The 12,760-nt window shown below is 45.8% G+C and overlaps 1 protein-coding gene across 1 annotated transcript in view; it reads right to left on the bottom strand.

The window, feature by feature from the left end:
- Positions 1-411: 411 nt before the first annotated feature.
- Positions 412-12,760, bottom strand: part of PDILT (protein disulfide isomerase like, testis expressed) — a 29,122-nt gene continuing 16,773 nt past the window's right edge. The window contains exons 5-11 of the mRNA XM_084248915.1: positions 11,467-11,577; positions 11,271-11,396; positions 8,062-8,259; positions 5,848-5,968; positions 3,613-3,791; positions 2,101-2,190; positions 412-838 (exon numbers count right to left, since the gene is read on the bottom strand). Of these exons, the coding sequence (XP_084105041.1) occupies positions 605-838; positions 2,101-2,190; positions 3,613-3,791; positions 5,848-5,968; positions 8,062-8,259; positions 11,271-11,396; positions 11,467-11,577 (1,059 nt within the window). The 3' untranslated portion in view covers positions 412-604. The remainder of the gene's footprint in view (positions 839-2,100; positions 2,191-3,612; positions 3,792-5,847; positions 5,969-8,061; positions 8,260-11,270; positions 11,397-11,466; positions 11,578-12,760) is intronic.

Genomic DNA, 12,760 nt, shown 5'->3' with positions numbered 1-12,760 from the left:
TCACAAGGAAGGGAACTGAGGATTCCCCTAGTCCCTCGCTTGAGAGAGTGTGCAGGTCACTTACTGAGATGTGGAAGACTGGAGACAGGTCTGGAGTTGGAACTTCATGTCAAAATACAGTGTAAACAAGTAAGTCCACCGCATTTGAAAGGTCTTAGCCAAACTCGGAGAACTCAGGTCTGCTGGAGCTGGCTGCAGACTTTCTGGAGTAAGACTGCCTGGGATCGTAAGGGCTTTCTAGCTGTGTGATCTGGACTCTTTGCTTTGGCTTCTTCATCTCTGTAAAGGACATCATGAAACCAGGCTCCCAGTAATGTGAAAACGAGACAAATGCCCAGCATGTTGTAAACCCTCATTAAGTGTTGCTTTTATGGCTTCCCTCACAGCCCTGTCTGAATTCCAGGTCAAACAGCTCTTCCAAGCCAGCACCAATGAGGAGCAAGAGAGAATGAGTAAAACAGGACCAAAGCCATTCTAAGACCTTTATTATCCAGCCCCCACCTAACCACCAAAATGATATATAATTTTATTGAAGTAGATCTGCTCAGAAAATGATGCCAGAACCTGGAAAAGTGGCATCTTCTCTCTCCTGGCTTTGGAAAAGCTACAATTCTTCCTTTATTTCTGGTTTCTTCTCTGATCTTGGAGGCCCCTTTGGCTTAGCCACTTTCTCCTCCTCCTTAGCTGCTTCCTTCTGCCCAGCTGTCTCATCCAGCTTGGCTGCCTTCTCCAGCACAGGCAGCTTCTGTTCAGGTAATTGCTGCTCCATGAAATGCACCTCCTCTTCCTCAGCTAATATCTCCTCTTCTATCTCTTCATTTTGCTCGACAGATAGTAGCTATTTAGGAAGGGAGAGGTGGAGGGAAAGAGGAGAATAATGAACTTGAAAGACAAGAAACGTGTGTGATAATCGTGATTTCGCTGACCAAGCCCTCCTTCTCTGAAGTGCCCAGAGAGAATCAATCTTTAAACTCAAGGATCCAGGCCCCCCAGTGGTACAGCGGTTGAGCGCTGGGCTGCGAAGCTGCCCGCAGCCTCTGCAGCACCAGTTTGATCCCCGGCTGCCAGCGAGAGTCCCACGTGGCACGCAGACCTCTCCTGCCGCACCCGCTGCTCCCCTCAGCAGTGTGTTTCGTCAGTCTGCCTATTCTGTTCCCCGCTCTGGCTCTGGTGAATTCTCTTACCCTCCCGCACTTCTGACTGTACCCAGTGCTTGTATAAATAAATAAATAATAAATCTTTATATAAAAAAAATAAAGTCAAGGATCTTCCTCTAGGCAAACATCCTTTTGGTGTTGGGTGTGGAAGTGCTCAACTGTGGTTTTGCCCTTCTGCTAGCAGGACTTGTGAAAACCACCCTTCCTGCTTCTGTGTCAAGGTGTGTCTTATGCCAGGTTCCAGGGTGGGTCATGTGAGCCAAGCCCAGTTAATGAGATCCTTGTCCAGGACATTTGCTGGGACTACTAAGAAGTAGGTACTTTCTAAGCTGGGAGGATGTTGTTTTAGAGCTTTGGGGCAAGCTTTGACCCTCCATAGGGAAATAACTGAGCATGAAGCCGGCATAAATAAAACAGAGATGGGGAAACAGAAAACATGTTGGAACTTCTGGATCCACCCAGACCTGATGTTCTACCAGTTTTATGGGTTAAATTTCCATTGTTGCTTAAGCCAAGGAGTAGTGTTTCTGACATTTGTAACTTAAAGGGTCCTGACTAATACCTATGGCACCTTTCAGCAGATGGCCTCACTGTGGGATGCAAGGGTTTAGGAAGAGAACTAGGTTTTTCAATCCACTAGGAGAAAAATTCCAGAGGGCAGGACCCCATAAAAGCAACTGGTTACCAATTCAAGTACAGTGGACCCAGACCAGGGAAGCAGCCACAGAAGCTGGATGAGACCTCAGAGCCCCTGCCTTTCCCAATTTGTCTAAAAGTCTGCCATTTATACTTCCTTGCAGTAGTGCCCTTGAAATAAAGTCACCCAAACTGGTGGATATTCATCTGTTCTCTGCTCTCTCCAGATTAGGAAGCTCTTGGAACACTCTTTCCCAGTCTCTTTGAGTTCTTGGTGATTCAATCCATGGTCCTATTTCACCCTTACCTCATCTTCATCCTCAATCCTGGTCTTGACTTGACTTTCCAGAAAGTCAGAAAAGCCCTTCAGAGTGTGTTCTCCCTTATATGGTACAGCCTGGGAAGAAAACGGAACAGGATCAAAATGTTTCTGCAAAACACAGGAATTGCTGTAGGTAAATCCAGGGTCAAATTCCTAGCAACCTGAGTATGCTGAGTAGGCCTTAACTTCTCTCAACCTCCATGACCACGGCTTTAAGAGAATATAGAAATGCTTCCACCATAAGACTGTGATATAACAGTTCAGAGCATGGACTATGGCAGCCCTTCTAGGCTCTGACCTTGGCTTCACCGCTTAGCAGTGTGTGGGGTCTGGTTATTTAAACTCTCTGTGAATCAGTTTCCTTATCAGAATATGAAGATAATAACACCTTGCTCATCTTTTTGTTAGAAGGATCTAATGAGTTGTTGGATGAAAAATACATAAAACAGTTCCCTGGCTCATGGTGAACAGTATGCATTTGCTATCCCTATATCATCATCATCATCATCATCATCATCACAGGAAGAATATTTTACAAAGCATCTGTACATAGTTGTGCTGAGTCATCATGAGTTCCCTTTCCTCTTTTGGTCTTTAAGATGATTAGCAAACAGCTGACTGCCCACTGGTTGTCTAAACCCCTCTTCAGATAACTGCAGATCTATGCCAGCCCCCCTCTCTCAACCCAGCAGTCTCATCTCCCCATGACTCCCCCACATGCATCTTCTGAGCCAGGAGGATGGCATCTCCTTCGCTGCAGTGCTGTGGTCACCCTTCTGCCCACCTCCTCACTCACATTATACTTCCTACCTAGAGTTCACATCCCTTCTTCTAATCTGACTTAAATCCCCGCTGTCCTGCAGAGTCCCAATCTGCCTGGAGACTTTCAGCCATACCTGCCCTTCAGAATGGCCCCTCCAATTCCGACTGTGCCTCGAGATGGACCTAGATCATGTCAACGTCTCTCCCACACTCATCCTTACTTTTCTGGGGGCAGGGACCTGGGTTTGCACTTCTTTGCCATTCTTTCTCATATGACAAAGTGCCATGGAGTGTGTGTTCCCTGAACACTGGTGATGTTTGATGACTATAATTTCCAGTATAAAAGGCATTGATTGTCTCTCATGCTTTCTTTCTTCATCTGATAGTACCTTAGACCAGGTACTCATGTGGAGACACCCCCACCTTATTCCACAGAACCTGGCTAGAACTCAGCCCCAAATACTATAGGGAACCATGTAACCAGGGTCTGACCACATGCACTTGGCCACAATGATTGGGTCAGGGGTGAGCAACTGACCTAAACTGGACACCCTTGGTGCAGTTTGGGGACATTTTTAGAAACTAATCAAAAATATTCTTTAACTTGACAATGAAAGAATAATAAAGGCTAGAGCTGAAGCTTCTTTGGTAGGAAGCAATCTGGAGGTAGGGAAGAACTGAGTTTGTGATAATAACATAACATTTTCAGGCATGTGCCCCCCCAAAGGCCCTCACTTGTTGAGAATCAGTAGGGAAGAGTTGGAAGAAGGGGTACCGGTCCAGATACATCAACTCTATGTCGTTGGCAGTGATGTCGATCTTGGCGATGGTGACTGTGGAGTGGTTTTGATACTTTGTGCCCATCTCTTCCCACAGGGGGAACAGTGCCCTGCACTTCTTAGACCAGGGTGCATCTGGAAAAGAAGGGCTGATGCTCAGGCGTGAAGACTCGAAAGCCAGTGCTCCCCCATAAACACCATCCCTGTGTTCTACTCATAAAAAACTCTACCTCTTTGCAAGTCACATACTCCCTCTTTCTTTTAGTAGTATACTAGGCTACCTTACATTTCAAACATAATACCTGATCATTATGAAATAATTTAGGAAAAAATTAACTCAGTTTCCTCCCACCCAGACACTAACGTTTAACTTACTGGGATATTTTCCTCTTTGTTTTCTCTTTAATATAGTTTTCTACAACATTTGAAGAAAATCAACAAGAAAAAATGATGCAAGGTGATTCCTCACAGTCTTCCAGAAAATGTTTGTGTGTGTGTGTGTGCACAAGAATTTTCCAACAGTTTGATGAAGTGACCCAGTTAAGCAAGCAGAGAAAGTGGGATGTGAAGACAGCCTTGACTTGTGACCATTACACCACAGTACCTTGCAGGTCAATGGAGGGGAATGTGCCCAGAACTGAAAAGGAGGTTGTATCAAGCACAATTGCCCTTTGAAAGGGATACCAGACTTCCTTGTGGACAGTTCCGTGAGACTTGGGTTTGGCTGAGGCTCCTGGTAGTCTGGAGAGAAATCTGGGACTAGCTCCAACACAGAAGAAACTGGACGTTGCCTGCTTTCATCCCATTAAAGTTTCTGACTATGTGAGAAGAATGGCTTCAAAGACCCCAGCACTCTACATTTGGATGATCATCCTTCCATTTACAAACCAGTGCCTCCTGTCTGCCCCCTCAGCCCTCCTGGAGCCCGATGGGCCCTGGGTCAGAACAGATGGGGGCATAATGGTCATAGCTCCAGGAGGCCGATCTGCCAGCCATGCTTCCCAGAAAATGAGGTTGCTTTCTCCTTTTACCAGAACAAAATGGGCATTTTCCTAACCCTGGGTGTCAGGGAAGTGCAGAAAGGCTGTCCCCAGCCTCTCATGGCTATTCAACCATGCAGATCTTAAACATCTCACCCTGTGGATGAGAGTCCATTTCAGTGAGATTGAAAAAAGCTGAAGGATGCAATCCAGCCCATATTTTACCCTCCAGGAAGTGATGGCATCAAAGTTCATTTTGAACTTTTTGCCTTGCAACTCACAGTGAAACCTGGGATAAGAAACCACCAGTCTGAGACTGAGTTCCCTGATCAATATCGTGGGGAAATCCACTGGATTTTTTTGAGGAGGAAGTGACGGCACAGTCATTGTCGATGCTCAGTCGGGGTAAACCCCGCCTCTTAAATAAAACTTCCATGTTATCCTTATCTGTGTTTCAGGGCCAGGAGAGAACGCCCTGCTGCTTTGACTCCCACATGCAAATCAGGAACAGTGGGCAAGGTTATGGTTCTTACTAGAGCACTGGAAATATCAATAATTCTAATAATAGGAATAATAGTGGCACTAATAGCTGTCACTTATCAGGTGATTGCCATAAGCCCAGCACTGTGTTAATTACTTTCCTTGCCTGGTTTTGGTTTACCCCTACCCCCCTTTGGCCACACAAACTCGGGTGGATGAGATCCGGGTCATTTGGTAAGTCACAAAGAGGCAGAAGCAGAGCAATTTCTCTCAGTGGTTCCCAGCAGAGGCGCCAGAGTCAGGGAGTAAGGTTCCAATTTGGGTTCCAGCACTTACTAGCTGGATGACTTTGGAAAAGTTTCCTCCCATCCCCGAGACTCCTTGAGTCATTCTGTCAAGTGGGAACAGTAATAGCTGCTTTCAGAAGTATGTGGTGAGGATTAAATGAGATCATGTCCACATGGCCTGCCTGGGATACCCAGGCAGTCAATCAGGATGATGATTTTTATTACGATAAACAGTCACAGGCCTGGGATCATGTGGTGGGCCAATTCTTGACCCAGGAATCAACTTTGGGGGACAGCCACATTGTAGGTGACAGCATCTGGATGCAAACTCTTTGGCTGTATGAACACCATCCTCACACAGACCTTTGATAGGTCTTGGAGATCTGGGTACCCAAGAAATCAGGGACAAATTTGTAATGTCAGGGTCCCTGTGGAGATACTTACAGAACATCACAAATACGTCCCTGTCCTTATCAAAGACCACTAGGTTGAAGTTCTTCCCCACAAGCTGCTTAACCGGACTCTGGTCCCAGTATTTTGGAATCTCTTCGCTGGGCTGATGTTTCTAGGAAGCACATGAGAGGTCGATAGTCTTGGGGGAGAAGAGGTTAGCGGGGGATGGTGGTTGGGGGGTGGGATCCCCGCCGGACTGGAAACAACAGGAAGCTTTCTCTCGTTCTTACCCAAGAGCTGGAGGAAAAGTCAAAAGAGTCTGAAGTGCTGAGATATTACGTGACTGAAACCCAGGCTTTCCTGGGTTGTCCTGCCTCAGGGTTGAGACCAGAGGGTGGAAGGGAAGACAAGGCTCCCAGCCAGGCAAGATTCCAGTATTTTGTTCTAGTTTGGCCCCTTTGGTTAGTCTGGTAACCCTTTTGTTCAGGTAGGTTGTTAGAGAATGACTGAGCAGGACACCTGTTCAAATAGGACTTTTGGGGAAAATTGACAAGAGTCAATTTCCCTGTTTGAGCAGAGGCTGGGCAACCCAGGGGTGGTCCAATTCCCATGTTCAAATGGAAGCCACTTATGTAGCGATCCAATTTCCTCTGTTCCAACGGGCAACTCCCATCTCACCAGCTCAAGATTTCTTTTATCTCCTAAACTGGCTCAAGGGGATTGGAGCTCATGGAAAGGGCAAGGGATTATAGCAACGTGGGTGCTGGAGAAGGGAACTTAAGATGAGGCTTTCAGAGGGGCTGCCATCTCTAAAGAGCGACTGCAAGAGTAGGTGGTTAGGATGGCATGGGCATACCAATTATGAGAGAAGGCTAGGGTTTAGAAATGGTGGCATAATAGGGTTGGGAGGCAAGTTGGCATGAGGAGCTTAAATCCTCAAAAAATGGACTTAAGATGATCTAAGCAAGCAATGGGTCAGGGCAGGTGCAGGTGACCAGAAGTCCAAAGGCAGGGGATCTAAAGGATCTGGGATATTTGGAGGGAAGAGGAGAAGAAAAGATGTGAAAATGGCAGGGAGAACACCACCCTCACCAGCTGACCCAAGATAATACTGAGCATATGGGAAAAAAACAGCTTTCACTTGAGAAATCTACAGGAAGTGATATCCATGGGGAACTAGACAGAAGGTAATGAAAGCTCTCCAAGATAAGGTGACCCTATATTCCAGTTTTCCCAGATAGTTCCAATTTATTCCTGTTGTTCTGGGATACTTTTTTTTTTAAGATTTTTTTTTTTTTATTTATACAAGGAGCTGGGGTACGGGCCAGAGGCTTGAGGGTAAGAGGATTCACCAGAGACAGAGTGGGGAACAGAACAGGCAGACCAACTGAAAGCACTGCTGATGGGAGCAGTGGGCAAGACAGGAGAGGTCTACCTCGCCATGTGGGTAGCGCCCTTGCTGGTCGAGAATCGAACCGGCACTGCAGATACTGTGGACAGCTTCACAGTGCTACGCTCAACCTGCTGTGCCTCCGAGGAGGCCCTGTTCTGGGATACTTTAAAAGAATGCCCACATTATTCTCAAAAGTGTCCCATTATGGGAAATGAACAATTAGTTACCTAACTCAGCAGGGTCGTTGAGGAAATATCTGGTGCTAAATAAACAGCAAGTGCTATTGCATTAGGTGATCCTTCTGCAGTCTCTTCCTTTCTGCAAATAGACACTTTTCTAATCCCATGCAACCAAAGGCCCTCAAAGCCTTCGAGACTATTCTCTGTTGCTCAGTGTATTCCATCCCCTTCCCCCCGCCACCCCCAAACGAACATCTGTCCTTGAGCCAAGTAAATCTTTTACATTAGAGTCTGCCAGGAGGATACGTCCATTTTAGAGGACATAGATTTTAGAGGATGTTAGTCCTGGGAGTGCTTGTATCTCAACTGGAAATTCCCACAAAGGAAATTCTTTAACTTTTAAGAAAAAAGAATTAATGGGTAAAAACTAGTGTTACTGCAATAAAAAGAAAAAAAAAGGAAGGGGAAAGAATGGTGAAATTATAGGGTCAGGACAGGTCAAAGGTTGACCAGATTCTAGGCAGGAAGGTGGGGTATTTCCCCACGTTGAGCCATAGATTGACCTTTTTAATCTGTGCTCCCACTCAGAGGATCAAAGTCAAGGAAAACAGGCAAAAAAAGGTGATGGGGAGGTTCTGGATACATCTGGAACTGGGGAGGTCCTGGAAACATCTTGTTCCAGAAAAAACTTACCTTGGCTCTCCTGTTCAGGAAGTTATTGCTGAATTTCTTGAGGTTTTCATAAGTTATCTCATCAGAAGGCATTTTGTACCTCGCATCTGAGCTCAAGTTTAGGATTTGGACAGAGGGGATGTCAACCTCTGTGACTTGGAAGTATTCAAAGACACGCCCGTTTCTGGGTTCATCCGCATCCACGAGGATGAAGAGAATCTGTCAAATCAAAGGAAAACTGTGTCTGGGTGGATCCTTTACTGTGGGATGGGGGCTTTGGGGAGGCCATGGGAAGGCCGGAGAGGAACAGGAATATCAGGGTCCAGAAGAAGCTCTGGAAGACTCCATAGAGGCACCTGCCCCCCAGCAGCCCTGCGCGGGGTCACACGAGAGAATCCACCTGCAGGCTGGTGTCACCTTCCTTGGGAAGACAGTCCACACCATCCTAGGCAGTCAGGAGGCGCTGAGCTTTCACCTCGGATCCTTGGGGGAAAGAGTGACTCCCCTCTTTGAGCCTCCATTTCCTTATTTGTAAAGTGGTGATGGTAATAGTACCCCCCCTTCCAGGTTTGCTCAGAGAATGAAAAAGAGCGATGCCTATAAAGGCGTGGTTCAGCGACTGGTAGGCACAAATGCTCCATCCAGGTCAAAATTTCTCTTTGTCCTAAATTATGCTGTCAAGAAAACTCATTCTCTCATTCACTTGATAAATATTTGTGGAGTGTCTCCTATGGGTTATGAATTTTACTAAACACCGGGGATACAAGGCTGCCCAAAGCAGACAAAATCTGTGATCTCATGGAGTTTATGTTTTAGTGAAGAAAGACCTAATGAGTATCTAAAAAATTTAGATAGTGAGTGCCAATTAGACCACAAAATAGGGCCCAGTGATTGAGAGTGACAGTACAGGTGGGTGAGGTAGGGGCTCAGCATTGGGCAGGCAGGTCAGGAGGAATATCTGAGGATGTGACATTTTAGCTGGGACCTGAGTAAAAGTCAGAGGAAGGGCCTCCCCGGTGGCACAGCGGTTGAGTGCTGGGCTGCGAAGCTGTCCACAGCCTCTGCAGCACCAGTTCGATCCCCGGCCACCGGCGAGGGTCCCACATGGCGCGCAGACCTCTCATGCCACCCGCTGCTCCCCTCAGCAGTGTACTTCGGTCCTTCTGCCTGTTCTGCTCCCCGCTCTGGCTCTGGTGAATTCTCTCACCGTCCTGTGCTTCTGACTGTACCCAGTGCTTGTATAAATAAATAAATCTTAAAAAAAAAAGGCAGAGGAATGTTGATTCAGGCAGTGGAAACTGTTGATGCAGAGGCCTTGGGGTAGGGGGGGCAGTAACTTAGAGCTGTGAATATCAGTATTTAGGACCCTATTGAAATGAGGTTGGGAGATAAAATGTACCCAACCATGCTAAAAGCATAGGACCCAACATGCCTTGCCTCTCCCACCAGAAATGATGCTATTTCTGCTCCAGTGGAGTTGAGAGGAAGTCCTGCAGGTTATTGAAGGGGGTTTTGTTAGTCTTGGATTTGGAGAAGTGCACAGGGGTCTTGCCATGAATGTACCCTCCCATTCGCCCTCCCTTCTGCTGTCTGCTTTGAAAGAAAGCCTGCTTGTTGTTGCAGTAACTGATCACTTTTGTGAGGTCAGTAAAGTATCCCAGGAATAGAAAGGAAAGGTAGTGTGACTTTTGTCCCATGAAAGAGAGCTGTGAAGTGTCAGAGACAAGGTCAGAGCACCAGGAAGGAACTTGGGTTTAGTCTAAGGAGCTCGGGAGGCCACTGAAGGGTAGTCAGCCAGTGTGGACATGATCATTTAAAAAAGATCATTTTGGTCATAGAGAAGGAGTAGCAGCCTGTGGGCCAGTTAGAGGCCATAGCAGACAGTGGGAACAGACACTCGCAGGTCATTCATCTGTCAAAATATGAAGAATCCTACTAGTGCCATAAACACTTGTAGGTCCTGGGGAGGATGTGAAAGCAAAGCGAATATATTAAGCCGTCCTTGTATACTTTCAATAAATATAGGTTAGCAGTGAACAAGATACAGGGGTGTGATCGTTGATGAAACATTCATCCAACTGTTTATCTTTCACTCTAAAATGGATCACAGTCAGTAAATGGCATGCTATCTGGTGTGAAGGTGATTTAGAGCCTCATCATACAATGTAGGACAACATCAATTCCACCTAGGGTAAAGAGTTAATGAACAAAAAATCTGGAAAAAAAGAATAAGCATTGACTAACGAGGTGAAAAAGAGGGAAAATAATCAAATTGTCAGAAACTTAATTACATCAACAATCTCAAAGCTAAAAATGGACTAAACCAAGAGACATATTTACAAGAGGTATTTCTGCCATTGGAACCACCTCTTGGAGAGTAATGAGGTAGGACACAGCCTGGTTATACAATATATTTATGCCCTAAGTTTATGCCCTCTGAGTTTGAGTGTCAAGACTTTTGTTTCATTTGATTTTCAGAATAATTTTCCTCAAAAGAAAAAAAAAACCCAGTTATTATAATGGCCTCCTTATAAAAATAAGGAGAAAGATTGAATAACTAGCCCCATAGTCCAGGAGGCGGTAACTACATAAAATGTAAGGAAAGTGTTTAGGAAAATCATGACAGTTACAGCATGTGCTTTGCATGCAGGGCAATGCCTCTAATTCTTACCACAACTTTGCATTTTATACAAGGGACTGGAGACAGAGGTAAAGAAACTCACCAAGACAAAAATCTCTTGTAAGAGGAAGAGACTTTGAAGCCAGGCCTGTGTGAGGTTAACACTAGAATCTCAGCAGCGACCTGTCAGACAATCTGTTTCTTCATACCTTCAGGTTTTTCATACTCCCTGGAGTGATCTCTCCTCCTTCTCACCTCCAGGCGTAAAGTTCCCCCCATGGTCATAATTCACTCTTAGCGAAGCTTGGTCCATCCAAAATAGCATTATGTTCCAATGGTAGACTTATCAAGAAGATGAGGAAAGAAGGAGCATAGATTTGACAAGAGAGGGAGAGACCAGCAGAAGGAAGGGGGATGGTTTAAAATTAAATAGTAAATGACATATAACATTGATATGAAAATAGGGCATTGCTAAAGAAGTGATTATGCAAATTCCTCCCTGCTTAATTTAAATGCAGCAGGGCAGGTGAATGAAATGCTGTCAGGGCCAACAGGTATGGGGGGGTCGCAGTCTGAGAGCCCTAAAGGGCAATGGACTCTTTCCACAAACCTTGTTTTGAAATTCCTTTGATGCCAGCTTATAATGCTGCATTATCATTCCAAATGACTCTGAGGCTTTGGAGGCGAAGAGCAGCATGTGATTCAGGATGTGCAATTCGTAAATCAGATCCTTATTCTGAAATTACAAAGACAAGTCATCCTGTGCACCTTGTTCCCTGGGACCTGACTATCCTTTTGTCACTGACCTCAGAGTTGTATTCAATCACCAGATCGGTGAGTTGCTCTCTTATGACTTGATGGAGGATGTTTTTGTTGTTGCTGTCATTAATGAGCTCCTGGCGGTTCACAATTTTCCCCTTGGACAAAAGAAGAGAAACAGAGGAGGGCAGTAGCTTCCATGATCTAGACACTTAATAAATATAAATAGCACAATTTTCCCAGAGGATAAAAGGGAAATACCATGGTGACAGGGTAATCCATAATCTAGGTACTTAATAAATATGGATGGCTGGGCAGAATCGCCTGTGGGTAGAATATGGGTATGAGGCAGCCATGAAAATGTCTAATCTACAAACGGAGTATAATCAACTGAGAGCCCTCGCTGCCTTGCTCTGACGTCCCTCACCGTGTCTATGCTGATGCTGTGTAGCTTTTCTCCTGCTGCTCCTAAGCAGTGACTGACTGTCTGGGATACTACAGCAAGTCCATTTCTGGCCGATGTCGGACTTCTCTGAGAGTTCACTTTGATGAACGTCCTGAGAAGGCCACTGTTGTCTACAACTTTTCATCCGAACTTCCTTCCTTCCAGAGGGTCCTTACATGGTGTTCTGACAACTCTGAATCTTTCTCACCCTGTTGTCCTTTACAGACATTTTCCCTGATAAAGCTTTGCTTGTCTAATCCTGCTTGGTGACTGCATCTCAGAAAGACCTGACCCAGCACAGGGAATGATAAAATTCTCTGTAGCCCAGGAGCCCAGTCTGCAGGGGATGGAGCAGCAGCAATCACCTCATTTTTCTCTGCTCCATCTCCCCCTCTTCATCTGCACTAGCCCCACCCTCTAGTCCAAGCTTCCCTGGACTGCTAGAAAGTCTCATCACGGTCTTCCAATTCCTCATCTTGTTGGCCTTCAATCCATTCCCACACTTAGCCAGAATGATGTTGTTAAAACACAAACATGACCCTGTTATTCTCTTGCTTAAATACATCATAACCCCCGCTGTCCTCTAGATAAGGTGCAAACTCTGTCCTGTTATGCCCATAGTCTAATTGAGAGCTCAGGCTGTACCAGTTCTAAGCATGCTACCTGCGCAAACTCACTTAATCCTTGCAATACCGCGTGGAGCTATGTGTTATCATCTCCCCCACTTTACAGTTGAGAAAACTGAGCTGCAGAGAAGCGAGGGACTTGTGAATTTGCTAAGGGAGTCAGAAGTGGAGGCTGCATCTCACCTAGGCGGTGTGACTGCAGCGCCCATGCCTGCGATCATTGAAACATACAGCTTTCATGACTGAGCTTTCCAAGTTTGCTATTTGGCT

This window comes from Talpa europaea, assembly GCF_964194135.1.
Source record: "Talpa europaea genome assembly, chromosome: 12".
Classification (NCBI taxonomy): Eukaryota; Metazoa; Chordata; class Mammalia; order Eulipotyphla; family Talpidae; genus Talpa; species Talpa europaea.
The sequence above is the reverse complement of the archived record's forward strand: the minus strand, read 5'-3'. Positions and strand labels throughout refer to the sequence as shown.